Source organism: Arvicola amphibius, chromosome 10 (assembly GCF_903992535.2).
Source record: "Arvicola amphibius chromosome 10, mArvAmp1.2, whole genome shotgun sequence".
NCBI lineage: Eukaryota > Metazoa > Chordata > Mammalia > Rodentia > Cricetidae > Arvicola > Arvicola amphibius.
This window is the reverse complement of record NC_052056.1, coordinates 83,853,286-83,875,246: the sequence shown is the minus strand read 5'-3', so window position 1 is coordinate 83,875,246 and position 21,961 is coordinate 83,853,286. Positions and strand designations below refer to the sequence as shown.

At 45.9% G+C, this 21,961-nt stretch overlaps 1 protein-coding gene across 1 annotated transcript in view; it reads right to left on the bottom strand.

The window, feature by feature from the left end:
• Tmem132b (transmembrane protein 132B) overlaps positions 1 to 21,961 on the bottom strand; it is a 197,994-nt gene that overhangs the window by 6,707 nt on the left and 169,326 nt on the right. Inside the window, exon 8 of the mRNA XM_038344456.2 lies at positions 4,043 to 4,248. Coding sequence (XP_038200384.2) covers positions 4,043 to 4,248 — 206 coding nt within the window. The remainder of the gene's footprint in view (positions 1 to 4,042; positions 4,249 to 21,961) is intronic.

Here is a 21,961-nt window from a genome sequence, read left to right as displayed (position 1 = left end):
GAGTGACAGCTGACATCCCTGTGCATGGTCGTCTAGACCATGAGCTCTGCCCCCTGTGACAGACAGACAGACAGACATCACTGTGGTCACACATACTTAACTCATTCAACCTTCACAGAACCCGGAGACCGAGATTTAATTCTTGCCCTAATCTGATAAGGAAACCAAGATGGGGAGAACAGGGACCCCTCAAGCAAGGCCACAAAATGGGTCATTTGCAGAGGTGAGGCTACCTGCCCCCACATGTGCTGTCTCCTTTTCTCGGTCCATTTCATCCTTCCACACAGTGGCTGTAGGCAAACCAAGTGGTCCAGCCAACTGCTAACCACAGGTTTGAACTCAACTGCCTTTGATTTCTGAAACAATTTGCTGTCCCCTTAAGGTCTAAGAACAACACAGGAAGGTACATAAGAACTCCCCACCTTAGAGCAATTCTAGGACCCCAAAGAGGCAGAAAGTTTTCTTTATTGGTAAGAAAGATGGTTCTGATGGGACAAAAGGATGTAGCATTAAAAAACAGAGTGGTGTACTCACTATGATGGCATGTGATATGGCCCACACAGGCTTGTGGTTCTGAATACTTGGTCCTCAGCAGGTTTGGAGGTTGTAGAGACCCAGAACCTAGCTGGAGGAATTGGGGTCTGAAAGGACAAGCCTTAATGTTTCAGGACATCCTTGCTCTTGGTCCCCACGGTTTCCTGATTTCCCTACTGTGAACAAGCAGCCTCCTACTCCTGCTGCCATGCCTTCCCCATCGTGAATGGAGAGAACCCCCTCCACACCCACATTGCTTTCATCACATATTTGGTCAGAGCAACCAGAAAAGTGACCAGTAAGTGAGGAAAAACCTATTATCTTTTTCTTTCGAGTCCTTCAGGATACATCACAGAGACAGGATCTACTTCGTGTATGAGTATCACCAACGGTTTCCCTTAGAGAAGAAACCCACACGGACCCCCATCGACATCAGCAGCATTCAATAACATGCCCATGCTTTCTTTGCCTTGCCTTTGAGGTTGTAATAAATGGTGCTGCTAGGTAATCTGTGCTAGCAATGTGAATTTCCCGGTAACTAAACAGACAGAATTGAAAGGCTATCTTAAACACATCAGAGAGCCACGCTACAACGGTGTGGGTTAATCATCACCAGTGTGACAGTAACATATTTAAGATCTCTCCTTTGTCTTTAAATCTCAGAATTGTCACCATGCTATGTTGTTGTGCGGATTTCTTAGGGTTTTGTCCCACTAGCGGTTTCCTTGGATACTTGCTTCTGTATGCTTACATGATTTTGCCAGATTCGGTCAGTTTTCGCCATACGCTCTCAGCCCCACACTTCTTGTCCTCTCCTTAGATTCTAGTTCCAGGTATTTTAGACACCTTGTCACTGTCCCACAAGTATCTCATGCTCTGTCCAGCTGATTTTGGGTGTTACCTAGGCTGAGTTTTATCTTCCGTCCTGAGTTCATTGGTCTTACTCAGCCATCCTTCCTGGGCCACTGAGCCTACCCACTGGGCCACTGAGGGGGTTTCCTCCAGTTACTTCTGCCTGCTGAGACAGCCTACATTCTCAGTGTTTCGGAGACTGTTTCTGTAGCAAATACTCTCCTCAAGATAATAAGCAATTTCAATATTACAATCCACGTGCTTTCTATATTGTGATTTAAAACACACATACACGCTAATGCTGCTAGGAATCCACTTCAGTTACATCTGTTCCGGTTTGGCACACGGGCTCCGGCTTCAACGGTGTTTTGGAGTTTAGAGGCCATCAGTGGTGTTGTGGTCTCTTATCCTCGCTCCCATTCCATCCCTGCTGGTTTTGCTCAAGGGGTAATATGCCCCTCCATGTTCAGGGAGACAGGTGGAAGGTGTCAGTCATGCAGGCAATATCACTTCACTGTGCTGACCCTTCATGTTTCAGAGAAGGAGCCTGGAGCCTAGTGCTGGGCCTTCGTGGTACCCAAGTCTATGTTTCAAAGCATGTCTGAGGTCTCCCATCACTCATCATCTGGAAAAGTTAATTGCTTCAACACCGTTGGGTGCCTGTTCTCTTCTGCTTAACAGCCCTTGCCTCTGTGTTTATCTCTCCTCTCGAATTTAACTGTAAAAAGCAAGGAGAATCCGAGGCACACATTCAACGCTTTGCCTGGAAATCTCAGCTCCATGGCTAGCTTTACTTGCATTCCATGTAACTACAGGGCACGGCACACTGGCATTCTGTAGCAGCCAAAGGAGGACCTATGTTCCCCCACACCCTCTGCACACTCACCGGGGCTGTTTTCTAAGCTCACTCCTGTTCAGGATGATTTCTATTTCCAACCGGGTGATGGGAGCTTTCCCACAATGCTCCATGCAGTCAAGCTCATTGTCAACACCTTCGCCACCCATGAGTCTATGAAGAATCTGCCAAAGGCCACTGTGTTTCTCCAGATACTTGCACCCTCCGCCCACTGTCTGCTTCAAAGACTCCCTCCCTGAGGTGTTACAGCTGCACTCCAAAGTGGGTAACAATATATGGGTTACTTTCTTCCTTTGTGGTGTAACAGAACGTCCATAAACCTCACAGTTTCAAAACACCATCCATTTGCTTGCTTGCAGGTCTGTGAGTCACGGTCCAACCAGGCTCAAAAGGGGGAGTTCTGCGGAGACTCGGAAACTGAAGTCAAGATGTCAGCCAGGCTCTCAGCTGAAGCTGCTGGGGAAGTGTTCACATCTAGACAGCCAGGTTGGTTAAGGTGTTACATGTAGTGATCAGTGTGTACAATTAGAAAATTTCCTACAACGGCCTGTGCTCATCATGAAGAGTTCCTGCATCCTATAGGCTCCATCCACTTTCCATGGTGCAATATTCCATCCAGCTTCAAGGCCAGCCACCACTCTGTCAAGTGGTTCTCACCCCGCTCAGACCTCTCCAATGTCCTTCTACCATCAGCTGGAGGGGGAGGCCCTGCTTTAAGGGCCTCATCTCATGGATCTGGCCTTCCTGGATCATCTCCACATCCTAAGATAGATTGGTGGCTGGCTGTAATTGCATCTGCGAAGTCTCCTTGGCATAGCACCAGATTTAACACTTGACTGAATTTTTAATTTCATTTCCATTGCTGCCATAAAATACCCTGAGGAAAAGCAACTTAGGGAAGAAAGGGTTGATTTTTGTCTCACAGTTTCTGTGGGATACAGTCCATCATGGTGGGGAAGGCATGGCCACAAGGGCTAAAAAGAAAACGGCCGATTAGATTGTACACATACTCAGGAAACAGAGTAGACTAAGAACAGAAAGTGGGGTACACTCTCAAAGCCCCCCTCCAGGGATATATTTTCCCTCAGAAAGACTCTGCCTCCTAAAGGTTCCATAAACTTTCAAACAGCGCCACCTGCTGGGGACCTGGTGTTCAAACACATGAGCCTTTGGGGGATAGTCTCATTCATGTGGGGGGCACTCCCATTCAAACCCCTTACATCTAAATGAGCACCAGATGGGGAGTTTGATGTTAGCCATCCCCCCCACACACACAAAACACACATCATTTCTCTGGACTCTCCAGACTTCTTGTAACATTGTTGCTCCCAATTTATAGTTGAGGGAACTAGAGAATAAACAGGTCAGGGCTGTACACTGGAGAAGCCAAGGCTTTCCAACCATGGGGTCTTATCCACATGATACTTCACTCCATGAGTAATGACTGGCAGTGAGGAAAGAGAAATAAATGGCAAACAAAGGGACAGTCATTCAATGGGCAGTGGGAAGTAGTTATGTTCTGAATGCCAGGCTTTGTGTAGGTACTTCTTAGATCTCACATCACCCTCCCGCATCCCAGAAACTGCTCTGTGAGGCTACCAGCATCACCACTGCTATTGCTACTATTACCTTTGATGTTATTTCCTCATGTCCAACTGCTAGTAATTACCCAAGTCAGATCCACAGGGGCCTGAGTCCAGGGCACTGCCATACACTGCTGGAAGGCAAACCCGGTCCATGGCAGCACACCTCAGATGTTGCCTCCCACAGATGCCTGGGCCCCAGAAGCCTCTAACTCACCTCCTGTTGGAGGCCACTGGGATCCTCCAGCCCTTGATCTGGCTCAGTTCTGTGTCTGAGATCTCTATCTGCAGTGGCAAGCGGGGCACCCAGACGGTGACCTCCACCTGAGAGGTGAAATGTTGGTGGGTGAAGTTCACGATGGTGCCCACTTTGCTCTTCATCTCCTTCCCGTTCACAAAGATGGCATCACAGGTGTTGGAGACCTTGGGAGAGAACCGGGAGACACATCGGCAAGAAACACACCACACACACACACCTTGACACCAGCAGAAGTTCACGCGCCTCGACGGCTCTGATTTATAAGGCACCAGAAGAGCAGGATGGGGACAAAGAGTAATTTGTAGGCACTCATTAGTGACAAGTAACTGATAAACAGACTCCAGGAAAGCCGCTTTGCGTTACAAAATACTGACAAGTTAAACCATAAACATAATTTAAAGGAGTTCTGTAACCTCAGCTGCCTTTTGGGAGTGTGCTGTTTTCCTTACCTTACCTTTTCTTATGTGCTCAAACCACCACTAATCGAGCCCCAAGTGTATTTTATTCCACTCTTGTACCACATTTGAAGATGCATAAAAGGTTTTAATGTTACTAAGAAAACGCTTTGTTCTGGCCATAAAGTGGAACATCTGAAAAAAGATCAAGAGGGCTGTGCTCTAGATTAAATCCCTGGTAGGCGGAGTGTTCATAGAATCCACTAGAAACATGGATGGAATCCAACCTGCAGACCATAAGCTGCAGTTCCGAAAACTGGAGAGAAGTCGGTGGCATTGCACAGCGGTCTCTCTCTCTCTCAGTACTTGGAGGTGCTCTAGGTCACCCACTGCCATGGGGTCTTGCCAAACATGTCCACTCCCTGCTCCACTTCCCATCTCCTTGATGAGCAAATAAGATGCTGTGGTCTTGTCCTCCATCAGGAAAGTGTCTTTGTGTGAAGTTCAAGGGAGGAACTGAGGAGTCAAGGCTGGGAAACACAGCAAATCACAGACAATGAGGACCTGTGGTTTCACTGTAGAAATGAGAAGCCTGAGAAAATCAAAGTGGCATGACTGGTTGGAGGTGCAAACTACGTGTGTATGTGTGTGTGTGTGCATGTGTGCATGCGTGTCTGTGCATTCATGCATGTGTGCGTGTGTGTATGTGTGTGTCTGCGTTGTGTGTGCGTGTGTGTGTGCGTGTGTGTGCATGCATGTCTGTGCATTCGTGCATGTGTGTGTGTCTGCATGTGTGTGTATGTGTGTGCGTGCACGTGTGTATGTGTGTGTGTGCATGTGTGTGTCTGCGTGTGTGCCTGCGTGTGTGTCTGCATTTGTGTGTGCGTGTGTGTGTGCATGTGTGCATGCATGTCTGTGCATTCGTGTGTGTGTGTGTGTGTGTGTGTGTGTGTGTGTGTGTGTGACTGGAGAGCTCACTGATTGGGCAAGGCTGGCTAGCCTTTGAGCCCCTGGTATCCTCCCGTCTCCGCCTCCCCAGAGTTTAAATCACAAGCACACACCACCACACCTGGTTTTTCTCTCTGGATGCTGAGGACTGAACTCAGGTCCTTGTGCTTATGGGGTAAGCACTTTGCCAACTCATCCGTCTCCCTGGTCCCTATTTGCAAATTATTACTCTGTCAAAGGAATGATATCTAAAATAAACAGGGACTTAAAAGCTCAACTATAATGAAATCCCTCCAAATGCCCCCACATCGGGTTAAGACATATTTGCTGTTCAGAGTAGGAGATCACAGAGAGATGGGGACCTTAGATGGTTACAGTCTGACCCAGAACTAAAGGGGCTTCAGACCTGGCTCCAGCAGCTCAGAGACAGGGATGATGGGGAGATGGGCTCTTCGTGGCAGAACAGCTGGAGTACTGTATGTAGTTCAAATAACCTATTATATAGTTTATGAGTATCCAAAGGAGGGGATTGTGGACTCAAATTGGGTTATCAGATTTATATTGGGGTGCCCTACCCCACCACACACACACACACACATACACACAACCATTATGCGTGAATTTATTTATTTGTTTGTTTATTTATTTATTTATTTATTGTTGTTTTTTGAGACAGGTTTCTCAGTGTAGTCTTGGCTGTCCCAGAACTCTCTCTGTAGACCAGGCTGGCCTCAAACTCACAGAGATCCACCTGCCTCTGCCTCCCAAGTGCTGGGATTAAAAAGACATGAGCCGCCACCACCTGGCGTGAATTAATTTTTCAAATGTTTAAGGAAGTGGAAATGCTGGAAGCCTTAACTTGACCATTACACACTGCACACAAGTATGGAATTATCATGCACTTACCCACAAATCTATGCAACTAAAAGAAGACTATTAAAAGACAGCAATGACAGAAGAATCTGATGTCTCTCCAGTGAGGAGTTAAAACAGGGCCAATTCTCTTAGCTTCTCAACTTCAGTAAAAGAATACTCTTTTCCAGACTTCTCTTTGCCTTTTTTAAAGGGGGAAATGCAGCAATGACCCCCAAAAGCTGGCTGTCTCTCAGGGCATGTTGGTGGGACTTAAACGTGTGCTGTTGAACCCACAACCACGAAGAGAACAATTGGAACAAGGCTTCCATTTAGAGCAGGCACAGGACAGATGACCACGCTCTTAAATTCCATAGTGCCCATGGCGTAGAATCTGACTTCTAGCCATTAGATTCTCAGGAAGGGGTGGAGCCGGTCACAAAAGGCCCTCCCCTTCTGCGTGAGCACTGAGCTGGGGGAAGTGGAGTTTCATGAGGTCATGACCTTCCCTGGACTCTGTTCGCTTTGCCGAGAACATGGCGATCTACCTGCAGTCAAACCAAACCAGGCACCAGACACTTTAAACTGTCATCTTCTTCCTGCCTCAAAGGTTGGTCACCCTTCCCTAAAACTTTCCCAATACACTTTCCTAGAATTCAGACCTCACCTTTCCTGTGTTTATAAGTAATCCCTGACCCTTCCCGGTCAGCTGGCTCAGACCCACAAGAAATCCCACCTCAGCTCACTCTGACTGCATCTAACCATCAGGGACATGGTGGCTCTAGGAACATCTGTCTTAAGGACACAAATCACTTGGTTGAGAAAATGGGTCAGTCAGGAAAGCACCTGTCTTATAAGGATGAAGACCCAAGATCGATTCCCAGAACTTACAGTTTACAACATGAAAAGGAAGATGGACTAGAGGGTGGCCCCGTGGTTAAAAGCTCTGGGTTCTCTTCCAGGGAACCCAGATTAAGATCCCAGCACCCATAATCCAAGTCCAGGGAATCTGACATGTTCTTCCGGCCTCCATAGGCACTGCACACACATGATGCACATATATACATGTGGGCAAAATATACATAAACAGAAAATTAAATATAAATAAATAAAGTTTAAAAAAGAAAAGTGTGGTGTGGTATCATATACTCATAATTTCAGGACTGTGGAGGGAGAGGAAGGTGGATTCCTGGGGCTTGCTAGCCAGCCAGACTAGCCTTGGCAAGTTCCAGGCCAGTGAGAGACTGTCTTAAATGGAACAGGGGGAAGAACAGAGTGGCTCAGCAGGTGAAGGTAACTGCTGCCAAGACTTCACAATGATAAACACTCTCAATACACCCTTGGTGGTTTTGCAGGGACACACATGCACTGCTCCATGTCTGTCCCCAACACAGCAAAGGATGCAGAGGATGCTCAAGGCGTGACTACATCCCAGCTGTTGCCCCTGGTATCCCTTCCATCCAGGGTGCCGATAGTAATGGGTGCCTAGGTAAGAAGGATGGGTGGGTGAGTCAGCAAGGTTCTCCTGCTAAGCCATGAAGAAACATGAAAGTCAGGCTGAGGAGTCAACTTAGTCCCACAGCGCTTGCAACCCAAGCGTGAGGAAGTGAGTTCCAGCACAGAACCCACACTTAAAAATAAAATAAAATAATAAAAGCATTGTGACGTATGCTGGTAACCCCAGTGTGGAGAAGCCAAGTCTAGTCTCCTTGTCAAATCCCAGGCCAAAGAGAGACCTTGTCTCAAAAACAAGTTAGACAGCACCTGAGGAATGGTGTGCATGTACCTGCACACACCTATATGCAAGCACACACATGCATGCACACATGCACATGCACGCGCGCGCGCGCACACACACACACACACACACACACACACAAAATATGATAAAAATAAAGGAAATTTATTCAATACATTGTGGATGGAAACAGATCAGGAAAAGACAGCGGGCTTGAAGCGCACGGGGGACTCGAAGCTGATAAACACTTGTGACCTTGGAATTCCAATGCTCAGTGTGATCCTTTGACTAGGAAGTGAGATTGCAACATGGAATAAGTACCTGTTAGATAGAGAAGACATGACAGTATAAAATCCAAGTTCCCACTCCCATCATTAATTTAGCTAAAAAAAAAAAAAATATGTGTATGGATGTTTTGCCTGCATGCATGGGGATGGGGGATGCACCGTGTGGGTGCAGTGCCTGCAGAGGCCAGAAGAGGGCACCAGATCCCCTGGAACTGGAGTCACAGAAGGTCATGAGCTGTCCTGTGAATGCTGGGAATTGAACTCAAGTCCTCTGCAAGAACAGCAAATGCTCTTAACTGCTCAGTCAACTGTCCAGCCCTCATCATTCATCTATATGACAACTTCAGGACTCTCTGAGCCCCAAGGGGAGCACTGAGAACCAAATCCTATCCATCCTCATATAAGAAGAGCAGAGGCCAGGAGCAGGAGATGGGAAAAAGGATGTCACGTTCATCTTCCAGTGTGTGTAAAACAGCTTGTAAAATGTCATTTCAGGAAATCTGCCTTTAGAGGTTAATATTTTTACTGTCAAGTTATTACACTTCTGCAACTCCATTATCTCGGGATAAAAGACACAAAAGGGAGCCCTGAGATATGGGAATGGCTCCTCAGGGGATCTTGGGAGTTGCTCATATCATTCTCCATTCAGAACAGCAGGAAGGATGCAGACTGGATCTACCATCCTGCACCCAGCCTGCTATTCTGCTATTGGCCCATCAGGCTGTGAACAGGGAAGGGGTGATGGGTAGTTTGCTGTGACCTTTCCCAACACAGAGACTGTGCCTACACTACAGGATCAAAGAGAGCGCTTTTTACCAATCTGAACAAGAAAATCCAGAGATTCCAGATTTAAACAGGCAGAGGATAAGTTGTCATAGAAACTAAACACTTTGTAGGTCTTACTGCATGTTGCAAAATCCACTAAGATACAGCAGGGATTCAGAGGGTATTTATTTATTTATCTTTAATTTTTAAGTTGCTTTTAGCGTGTGCTCACACACATGCTCACACACATTTGGGAGGGAAAAGACAACTTGAGAGGGTCAGCTCTCTCCTTCCACCATGGGGTCCTGGGGATCAAACTCGGGTTGTTAGGCTTGGTAGCAAGTGCCTTCACTATTATAGACTAGTTTTTGTTTTCTAGAATATACATATGGAATCAGGATACACGTTCTTGTCCCTGTTTTCTTCTATCACGATTTCAACTTCAGTCCTTGCTATATGGTGGCCCCAGGCTTTCTTTTGGCTCCTTCCAGCAACAGTTAATCAGCTTCTTCCAAGTATTATTGTAATCATATGGTTTCCCAGAACAAGATCCACTGGGGCAGAACAATAAGGAGGGCTCCTCACTTCCCCCAAGTTAGCCTAGCATTTGCTTCCCCACAATAAAGCATTTAAAGATTCTGTTCTAACCAGTCCAGTTGACATAGCAAGTTCCAGGTCAGCAAGAGCTACAGTCTAAGTCCTTGTCTCAAAAATAAAAATTGTCTTGAGTTTATAGCTATAACTGCAGAAAGATTATTTATCCTCAACATTTATTCTTCCACATCAGAGCAGGACACAATGTATAATTTATCACCTTAGTACTCTTTCAGGAAACCCTCACATCCAGGGAGGGGCTACTGTGAGATCAGTACCACAGACTGAGGCCCAGCAACGTAGGTCTTATCTGTTCTTCCTCTTGCCATGCTGAACATGCTCCCTCTGAGTCTCTGGAGTTAAGACCCTTCAAGAACGGCCCTGAGGAACCTAGAATCTCCAGCTCTGTCACACATTCATGATGTCTCTCAGAAGCCAAGTTAGGAAGCCCAGTGAGTTCTGCTACCACATAACCTTTCCCTGCCTGAGGCACCTCGTCTGTAAAATAGGAATAAAAAGTCCCTTCGTTTAACAGACCCTTAGCATTGCTGAGACCTGGGAGCTATCCTAGGTTCTGAACACAGAGCAAGGCCAGACATAATCCCCACCCTCATGGGATTTACAAACTGGCTTGGGAGAGATACTTAATTTAAAGAATCACATAGTTACATTTAAAAAAAAAAAAAAAGAACTTGGTCACAGAAAGGGCTTGAAAGAAAAAAAATAAAACAAGGAAAAGAACAGAAAATGAAGACAGGGTGCCAACGTGGTTAGACTGGAAACCATAGACGCTGAGAAACAGGCAGGATGGCAGGACCTCACTTCTGAAACAAGTAACTGTTCCATTATAATTCTATGCTCAGGGAAAAAGCCTATCAAAGACAAACTTTCCTAAAGTGTTTTTACCAGACAAAAACTAATGGAATCGCTAACAAATTGAACTAACTGAAAAAATGTCTAAGTGGGGCCACAGAGTTGGTACAGCGATTGAGAATGCATCCTATTTTTACAGAAGATCTGAATTTGGATCCAAGCTCCCATGTCCTGTGGCTCACAACCACTTATTTCTCCAGCAGAATTTGTCGCCCCCTCTGGCTTTCTTGGGCACTGCACACACAGGGACACACACATACACATATACAGATAATTAAAAATTAAAAAGTAGAAGACTTTGAAAAGGAATGCTAAGGAATAAACATCTAAGGAGAAGAAAAAATGAGTCAGAAATTCACATCTATACACAGAAATAAGAGCACGAGGAATGGAGTAATCTAAACAAGACTAAAATAAACATTTTTCAGAATCATAATTGCTTTTTAACATAAAAATAATAGTAATATATGTTCACATCTGAAGCAAATATAAAATAGATGGCAAAATGGAGCAGATGGGAAGGAGTAATTGGGAACATAAGATTTCACAGACTATATATTAATACGTCTAAAGCAGTATTTACCCAGAGGTGAATTTGGATTCTTTGACACATATTGCAAATACCAGCTGTGGTAGAAACACATAAAACAACAGGTGTTTTAATTTTTTAAAAATATCTCCATGCTGAGGATGGAATCCAGATTTTGCATGTGCTGAGCATGCATTCTGTCACTGATCTACGTCCTCAGCATAAATATTTTGTTTATAAAAAGATAAAAAACAATAAGCTCACAAGTTGAAATGTTCAACTGGCCAGATGGGCAGCAGAAATGGGGAAGAGAAGCAGAGAGCAGATAGGAAAATAGATAACAGCAGGGCAGCACCTTCCAATCTAATCCTACCAATAATAATTCCAAATATGAATAATGTATGTGCATAAATTAATATACAGATCGCCAAGCTGGTTTCTAAAACCCGGGTCCAAGCATGTACTCTGTACAAGAAACTCTTTATAAATTATAAAAGCATGGGGACAATAATGGTAGATGAAGAGAGATCCTAAATTTCAAAGTCTGTATGAATCCCTAACAAGGAGATACTAAGATAATAAGAAGAGATACTACACAATGAACAAGGGACCTGGGATATGGCTCAATTAATAAAGTACCTGCCACAAAAGCATGAGAACCAGAGTTCTGACCCCCAGACCCTCACAGAAGTGTGGAACATTTGTGATGATAGCACTGAGGAGTAACAGACAGGAGGATCCCCAAGACCCTTCCTCAAAAAATACAGTGGAGAATTACTGAGGAAGACCCCTGATACTGACTTCATCTCTACATGCATGTACATATACCCATATGCATATGTGTACACACCCATGTTAAACATATAAACAACACACACAAAGAACATGGTTACATTTTTTTCAAATACATAGATATATATGGGCAGAGCTTCAATGTATAAGATACTAAAGCTAATGGAGAAAGCAGTTACACCACTGGCTAGGATATCTAAGACACATTTCTCAGTAATGAAAATCAGTAGGCAAAGACGACCCGAACCAGCACCCCCAACCCGTGTGAACTCATCAGAACTATAGAAAAGCAGATTATACACTACTCCACTGGCCACAGGGTGAGTGCTCACCAAGAGAGCCTTGATTTTAGATGGCAGGTCATGAAAATCAAGGCTGCGGATTCCCCACAGCAAGCCAGCTGTCACTGACACCCTGCTAAAACACCCACAGGGTTTTCAGCTTTGAACGTCATATACCCAGCATAAGCTTTGCTTGTGTTTTTCTTCTCTGTGGTATACGAGCTCTCAGATTTAAAGTTTGGTATTTTTGTAATTTTAGCTATTATGTTTTCAAACATTTCTGTTACCCCATTATTTGGTTTCACACACACACACACACACACACACACACACGATCACTTAATGCCACCTCACAGCAAATACTTCTCCCTCCACTCCCCCTTTCCCCTCCCTCTCTCTTGCTAGATGGTTTCTCTTACACTCTTACTTGCTTGGTGATTCAGTTGGGGTAATTTCTCTTGACACGTTTCACTTCATGGATTCTTCCCTTAGCTCTGACTACTCTGGTAAGAAGTCCATCCATGCAAACATGGAGATCTGGTTCTAGAGAGATGGCTCCGTGTTGAGTAAGTGTTGCTCTTCTACAGGACCTGAATTCAGTTCTCAGCGCCATGGAACCTGATGACCCCTTCTGGCCTCCATAGGCATTACACTCATGTGAGCTCGCATACACATACACAAATAAAACTGAAAATAAATCTTTTTAAAAATCAAAACCGATGCTTCTGTGCATTTTTATTTCTAGTATTCCTGTGTTATTTTTTCTAATGGTTTTAATCTCTGCTAAAAATTACCCATATTCATCATGTTGCCCGTCATCTCCATTCTAGCTTTTAACATGTCAATCACAGTTATCCTACATTCTTGTCTGAAAATTCCACAATCTGAGTCAACTAATCTAATTATAAACATTTAATATCCTCCTCTGGGGTATGTCTTTACATCAATTTTTCATGTGTTTTGGACTTTTCATTTAAGGATGGATATGTTCAAACTCATGCAAAGAATGTGGAGATGAATTCTTTTTTCTAATCAGCAATAGGCATACCTGCCCCTTGCAGCCTTTGGTGATGAGGTTTACTAATCTACCCACAGGCTGGACTTGGTCTGAGATGTTAAGGTCATGCTCAGGGCGCCAAGGGCTTCAGAGACCTCTCCCCTCCCTCAAAATTAGAATATGAGTCAATCTCCCGGGGTTTATTTTCTCAAGTCTTCTCTTCTGTGGCTTTGGATATCGCCATTGTTAGCCACAGAGTATCTGCCTAATTGCTCTCTCAGCTGCAATCACTACTGTTTCTTCCTTGTGCTTTCTTGTTTAGTGGAAACCTAGGGCTGCATTCTCTGTTGTTCCTCATTGAGAGTCTCTTCATAGGTGATTCCAGTTTGTGCCAGTTGACGGTTAAAGTTGACTACCATGCCATTTTAGAAGCACAAAGAGTTCACAACATATCCTAAACTAAAATCCAGAGCCATCTTGGGGTCAGCACTGCTTCACTGGGCTCTAAGCAAGGCTCTAGAGCCAGAGAAAGCCTGGGACCTGTGTTGAGGAGATCCAGCTGAGCTGTGAAGGCGCCTGGTGCAACACCAATGACCCATGGTACTCATGGGCTTGGGCCTGGCTGGCTGTGTCTATTCTAAAGGAAGAACAATGGGGTTGCTGCTCATAGTGACTTGAGATCCTCAAGAAACCTTCCCAAGAGGACTCACTGCTTCTGCCCTCACCATGGAGGAAAGAAGGTTATTTCCATCACTTACCTCTCGAAAAAGCATTGCCCACATCACGCTCAGCATGGCCCAACCCTACTTCCACATGAGCGTGATCCTGAACACTGCCGCTCCTTATGAGGACTCCACAAGGCCAGGCCTACGACCCCACGCAAAGCGCTTCTCTGTGTGATTTTTCATTTGTGAATTCCATCCCAGGAAGATTTGGACAATAAGGATATTTGAAAAGCACCAGCACTTAAGTACAAAGGATGAGTTCCAAGCCCCTCTTACTCATCAAAGGATGCCCAGAGGAACGGAGAAGCATCTCCTGCGTGAGGGCCCAGCATGGGGTACTGCCCAGCTTCCTGCTCTAGTTTTCTCAACCCTGAGCCACCTGGAAGAGACTTGCTAAGCAGGGGCCGGCAGCACAAGCGTGGGGGTGGGGGTGGGGGATGGGAGTCAGGAAGTCAAGGTGCTTGGGATGTATGCATAAATTAGTCACATAAAAGAAAACTTTCTGAGTAAATTAAGTATCTTCTAGAGGGATTGTGGGGAGCCAGATGAGCCCAAGACTTTCACAGAGGCTCTTATGAAAGGACAAAGGGAACTTTAGTTCTGTGTCCTTGGTCCGGGAGCAGACATGGCAAAACCGGTCTGAGAAGGAACAGTCAAGGTTGCAGTTCTGGGATTCCAACTCTTCCCCCTGGGCTGTGGCAGTTCTTAGGCAGCTGTTTCTAAGGTATCCCATGTTCTCTTTCCAACATTGTCTTAGTTAGCTCTCTGCTGACCTTGGTCTTCCCAACCTCTGCAGTAGTATATATGATGCTGTACTTCTTAATAAACTTGCTGGGCCTAAGTTATCAGCTTATGCAAAACTTTCTGGTCTGGGTTATTGCTTTTGTCTTCCTTCTTTCTGATCCTATGTCCTCCCACTTGGCACCACACCATTCGGAAACCCTTATTCCTGCATGTTTAGGTCAAGGGATAAAGAGAGAATCAGGATCAGACTTATAGTGCATGCCTATAATCCCCCGCATTTAGGAAACTGAGGGAGGAGGATTGTCACAAGTTTGAGAGCAGCCTGGGTTACATTGGAGAGTGGGGGTATGAATAGAGGGAAGGAGGGAGAGAGAGAGGGAAGGAAGGGGAGAGGGAGACAGAAGGAAAGAGGGAAGAAAGAAGGAAGGGAGTGAGAGAGAGAGAACCCTTCTCTGGGTTTGTTTCTTTAAAACATTTCAAAACTGCTTACACTTTTGTAATCATCTGGTTTTAGAAGAAACCTGAGTCAGACAGATGCCTAGGTTGCATAAAAGCAAGATGAAATCCCTCGCATCCATTTTTTTTTTAAAGCCAAGCGAAGCAACATACATGTAAAATCACCGGTGGAGACAGGCAAATCCTTGGGCCTCAGCGGTCAGTCAACCTAGTTGAATCATGGAGTTCTAGGTTCTGTGAGAGACTTTGTCTCCAAAACGGACAAACCAAAAACAAGGTCCATGGCAGCAAAGGAGGAACAACACCTGTGGCTGGCCTCTGTCCTCCTTGCGCTCTGACACACATATGCATCGCACCCACACACGCATGAGCACACACATACTCATACAAAGAGAGAAAGAAAAGAAACCTTTGCCAAAAATTCCCAGGAACTGTGAAGATAAGGTCAGCCTCAAGAGCCAAGAGTTTTGCTCTCCAGTCTTAAAGGGGGAAAGTCGACACAGACAGCAATCTACCCGCCACCTGCTTCAGAGCATCACAGGAAGGACTCGGCTCAAAGACCCAGCAGGGCCAAGTTTGTTCACTGCTGCCAAAAGGCAGCTAGAGGCCCAGGCTCACAGCCACTGGAAAGATTGCCAAAGAGCTCTTTTGCTCAGTTCTCTCATTCCAGGCCCTCAATCTCTTGCATATTTACTCTGTCCCCAAATATTACCACCATTGTATTGCCCCCCCACTGTCTCTGTGTGTGTCTCTCTCTATGTCTCAATGTATATCTCTGTCTGTCTGTTTCTCTCTTTCTGTGTATGTACGCACGAATGCGTGCACGCCCATGATCACACATACACACACTCTAAGTCTGGCTGGCTTGTGAGCCCCCAGGGATCCACTTGTCTCCACGTTCCAAGCTGTAGGATTACAAGTATGTGCAATCCTGCCGACTTCCTTACATGGGCTCTAGGGATTAAACCAGATCTCCTCAGCTCACTTAGGGCTCTTTTGTGACAAAGGACAGAACCTCTTACAAGGATGGGAAAGCTTTCTCATGATTACTGGATTCTGCTCAAACCACAAGCCTGAACTGGAGCCTGGGAACAGAAGAGCATAGCCTCTGTTCCCCTGCCTCAGCTCTGTCCCCTCCAGCTTCCACCTCTCACTTTGAACAATGGTTAACCCTTCCTCCCTTGCTCCAGAACACACACCCTGTGATGGGCGCCTTACCCATTAACAGTTGCAACCAATACTAACTGATCTCCAATCCCCTGAGAGTTGAATTGGCCAACTTAGCTGGCTCCTCGTGTAAACATGGCTGCCAGCAGCCCACTCGCGCGTATGAGAAGAGGCGAGAGGAGGTTATTATCAGAAAGAAAGAAAAATCAGAAAAGGAAGGGTAATTATCGCAACCTGGGAAGGCAGCCCACAAGGTGTCCACCATGTTGATATAATTAAGTGAGTGAGAATTCCAAACCAGCTGCTTTCTCATTAGTGGGGACTGACACCATGCTCCCTGGGAGCCAAGAGGCACAGCACCGTATTTCCTGATACCGTGCTCCCTGGGAGCAAAGAGGCACCGCACGGCATTTCCTCATTTTTGTTTCCCATTGTGCAAACTTCTCTCTCCTTCTCAGATAATAATCACTCCATCTCTCGCCCAAACTCTGCTATGCACAAACTCTTTGTAGAGAAGAGGGAGTCAGGCTGCAACTCTATGGGTCATCTGTTAGAGCCACCACTGTAGTGTCTGGCTATGGATGCATGTTCTGCTAACTTCACCAGCCACAAATTGGGGGCAGAACCAGCCCTGCAAAGCCCTAGCCATTACATATTGAAGTTCTCTTCCCTGTCTTAAGAGATCACCTCTGAAGTGTTTCTTCTTCAGATGCCTGCAAAAAGGATAGCATCCTGTGACCAGAGAACATTGTCCTTAGCTATCCCAGCACATCACAGGGGCTCCTGGTCTCCTGCCCCACCAGCACCTGCTCGAACGCTCACAGGAGATGGGTGCGAGCCAGTCCACAAGCCAGCCCTGAGAGATATCCATTATGCACAAACAAAATCTCATTGTGTAGAGGCTAAGGATGCAGCTCAATGGTAAGGCACTTGCCTAACCTGTGCAGTGTCCTGAGTTAAATACCCAACACCCAAACATCTCCATGCATATGCCTACATTACATCTCTTTACCCTTCTGTCTGTTGATGGACACCTAGGCTGACTCAATGACCACCTCCTGAGCACTGAGACTCAGGTGGGTACCACCATGCCTGGTGTATGCAGGGCTGAAGATGGCTCCCAAGACTCCATTCATGCAAGACAATGGCTCAACCAACTAAACCACAAAGAGAATGAATGAGCAAGTGTCTGTGCAATGCTGATGTAGAACCGAGGAGTTGCCTATCTGGGTTGCTCTGGACTTCCTCAGGGTCCATCAGCCCTTGCTCACTGCAGCATCTCCACAAAAAGTTGATGTTGCAGATGAGAACCTGAAAGTCCCTTTACGGGCCATAGGTGCCTTCATTGCTGCAGCTGGCTGTGTCGGTCACCTGACAGATCTGGTCCCTGAACTTCTGTAGATGGAGTCAGTTCACTGATTCTTCAACGAATACACAGTCTGTGTCTCAATGGACAAGTGTCATCACCATGGACTTCATAAGGGACACCATTGTTGGTAGTAAAATATATTCTGTCCTAGCTCTCCAGTTGTGTTTTGATTTGGTTTGTTTTTTTTTTTGAGACAAGGGTCCTATGTACTCCAGACTGGCCTCAAGCTCACTATGTAGCTGAGGAGGACCTTAAATTTCTGGTCCTCCTGCTTTCACCTCCTGAGTTCTGGAATTATAGGTGTATACTACCATGTCTGGTTTATGTGGTGCTGGGGATGGAAGCCAGGGCCGCATGCACACAAAGTAAGCAGTCTAGCAACTGAGTTATATCCCTAGTCCTTCCACCGTATTGTTCTGTGTGCTTGCTTGTCTTTTACAGAAGAATAGCATGGGATGATAGCCCTATGGTGGTTCCATTCTGTTCACTTTGTCATCTGTTCAGAATGCTCACTGCTGTGGATATTTCTAGAAGGCTAATGTTTCAAACCTTCTCCAGCTCTAATTAACCCAAGCATTCTTCATCACAATGGTCATATGGCCTTACCCATACATGTGATGGTACCCTCAAGTCCTCCCATGCCCTGCACACCACAAATACCCACGTCTGATTATAAATCCTCAGGACCTATCAACATTCCCTAAACTCTACACAGGTCACATTTACGGGGGCAGCACTCGGGGGCGAGCCTGTGCTCCAGCTTCCTGAGTCATTTGACCCCTCTGGGACAGTGAGCACAACATCAGAGAGATGTCTCTTCCTCTCTGCAGTGGGAGAGATCCTGCTGCTATCTCAAGGGATAGTGTAAACCTTATGTGAAGTGGTCAGTGCAAAGGACTCAGGTGGAGCATGATTGACAGATGTGACTTCCCCATTCCTGCCTTTTATAAAGTTGGTGAAAGGACCAAAAAAAAAATAATGATCTGTAGGAATGTATGAGTCTGTCTTAAAAAAAAAATAAGGAAAGTATTCACAGATTTAGTAAGTATTTCTGAAACAGGAGAGTATGTCCAGTGTCTCTTGGTGATGCTGAGGTATTGCTGCATGATTCACAGGCTTGGAGAGGATGCCTCCTTGCACTCCTAAGACAGCCAGAAATCATGAATAACAGAAGGCCATCCTGGCCCCTACGCCCTATGCATCTCTGAGAGACAAACAACCCAAAGTCAGACTTGCGATATTCTTGACATCTTTTAAACAACATGAAAGTGCGAGGCAGGGCCCGCAGCAGCCTTACAAGAAATGTACAAGTTTGGGCCCTGTTTCTCTTTTCTTTTTGACCTTCTGTAGGAAACATGATAGATGGTCAGAAGACAGTTCATGGTTAAAGAGAAGCCATAATACCATCAGAATTTATCAACTGCATATTTTATGCCAGACACTGAGCTTGGTTGCTTTATTTTCAAAGAAATGGTGTGTGTGTGTGTGTGTGTGTGTGTGTGTGTGTGTGTGTGTGTGTGTTGAGAGAGAGAGAGAGAGAGAGAGAGAGAGAGAGAGAGAGAGAGAGAGAGCACATGTGCAGTGCCCACTGAGACCAAAAGAGGACATCAGATGCCCTGATGCTGGAGTTACAGATGTTTTGTGAACTGTCGCGGGGGTGCTGGGAACCCAACTCAGGTTCTCTGCAAGAGCAGCCAGTACTTTTAACCACTGTGCCTTCTCTCCCGCCCCTTTACTAGATGTTTTAAATATGAGTTTTATTTATTCTGTATTATCATGTGTGCTTGGTTGGAGCTTTTGTTTGAAATGAGGTCTCATGTAGCCGAAACTGACCTAGTACTCCATGTAGGATAGCCCTGTGTAACATAGAAACTTGACTTTTTCCAGGCCATAATCACTTATATTTGGCTCCAGAATAAACTATCTTATTCTCTTTGACCTTGAGGTCAAAACTGTGGTTCTGCACCAACACCTTGAACTTCTGACTCTCCAGAACCCCCCTCCCAAGTGTGGGGCTGCAGACAGGCTTGCAGAGACATGTGTGCTGTCACTAGGTGGTGATGTGGTCCAGACATCATGAAAGCCAGAGGTGACCTCTGCCAACTGAGCCTCGGTCTCCAGCCCTGGACTGTACTTCTTGCTAAAGCACTTTCTCCCATGAGCCCGGTTCACCCCACTTAGCAGAAACATGGTACAGGTTCTGAAGTCAGAGCAGGTAAATTCTGTAGGACCCTCGGTCCAACAAAAAGCTCAGCCAACAAAAGGACATGGAAGTCTGTCATTACCATATGGTTTCATTTTCTTTTTCTTTTCCTTTTTTTTTTTTTTTCGGTTTTTCGAGACAGGGTTTCTCTGTAGCTTTTTTAGAGCCTGTCCTGGAACTAGCTCTTGTAGACCAGGCTGGCCTCGAACTCACAGAGATCCGCCTGTCTCTGCCTCCCGAGTGCTGGGATTAAAGGCGTGCGCCACCACTGCCCGGCTATATGGTTTCAAATGTAGCCATCTCAGCATGAGGTTATCCTGGTGGTTAGACACAGGACTATCAGGATAGCTCTGATAGATTTACTAGCCTCCATGTTTTCCGCGGCATATGCCATTGGGAATGACATTTTTGAAAACTATGACAATGGAAAGTGTTCCCTAACCCAAACCATCCAAGGTGACTCTCATCAGGAAAGTCACTTTGGACTATGTGAGACAGGGTTTCTCTGTAGCTTTGGAGCCTGTCCTGGAACTAGCTCTTGTAGACCAGGCTGGCCTCGAACTCACAGAGATCCTCCTGCCTCTGCCTCCCAAGTGCTGGGATTAAAGGCATGCACCACCACGGTCTGGAGCCCTTTGCATTTTTAAAAGGACTTGGTGGAACCGGTGAGATGGCTCAGGGGGTAAAGATGCAGGCTGCCAAGGCTGACTAGTTGAGTTTGATCCCCAGGGTAGAAAGAAAGAACCAACTCCTGCAAGGTGTCCCCTGACCTCCATATGGGCACCAGGGCACATGCACATGTGCAAAGAAACCTAAAGGTGGGTGACACCTGAGAAATGATACCTGAGGTTGATCTCTGGCTGCCATACACACATGCAGGCACCTGTAAGCACAACCCTACACACACGCATACCTATCTCCTGCACGTAAGCACACACATACACCCCACAACATATAAGCTGGTAGGGAAAAAAAAACATGAGTTTTCCCTGCTCCACCTTTATCATCTTGACCACGAGATAGAAATAAGGAGCATTGTCTACCCAATAAGAGGCTGTGGAGCCCGCCCCTCTGCTCCCTGAAGACCCTCATCCCGATGCTCTCAGCTGAGGCAGAATTTATACTTCCCACCAGCCACACAAGGCAGCATTCATTTCTAAAATCCATATCAGTCTGCTGATAGGCATCAATAAGGCACTGTGCTGCTGGCAGTGAATCCCCTGAGTGTCTGGGGGAGACGTGAGAGTCTCGCTGTCTCCTGTTTAAGTCATCACCTTTCCCGTGCAGGAAGAGAGCTTGTCAGCCATTGGTTCCTAACGTCTTTGGTTTCCCTGTGGACATCTGAGATATTTAAGAGAAAAGGGACACATTTTCATCTATAAAAGACAGTGCAACCTCCCGGGGTAAGCTTGGCAGAAGTCAACTTGAGGACAGTCCAGAGTAGGAGGGGGATTAAAAGCCTGCAGTCACTGTCACAAGCCTTTGCAGGGGCTGCGTTCCCTGAGAAACTGGGGCACTCTTTTTAATACAGTGGTCAGAGCTCCAAGGCTCAAGTCCCAGTTCTACTCCTACCTCAAAGTTGCCCTACACGGCTGCACATCAGTAGGGTGTGGAGTTTAACAGTCAAGCCCCAAGGGGTTTGAAATACTGCAGGAATTGATAGGCATAAAGAGCCAGGTGCACCATAAATGCTACCTCTTATCTCATGCAAAGTTGGTGCCTAAGAGGCTGGGGAGATGGCTCTATGGTAACATGTAAGCACTGCAGGTCTGGTCCCCCAGAAACCCACTTGGGTGTGCTGGCTAAAAAGGCTGGCCTCACTCTTGAGGGATGGATTTGATTAAGAAGCTTTAATGAATGAGGTGGGGGAATGACTAAGGCTGACTCCCGACATCGATCTCTCTGCCACTTAATGCATGTGCACACACATGCATGTGAACCCACACATATGCAAAAAATGCATACACACGTATATACCATAAGTACACCACACACAAAATTTAAAAAAAGGAAAAGCCAGTGACTAAAGCTCAGTTTGATCCCACGATCCCCCAGAGAATGGTGGTTGGGGTCCTTTCAGAACCCTCATCCAAAGGACTCCAAAGAGTCTCTGTCTTCCCAAGCCACGATATCATGTAGCTTTCCCCACCAGACCACACTAG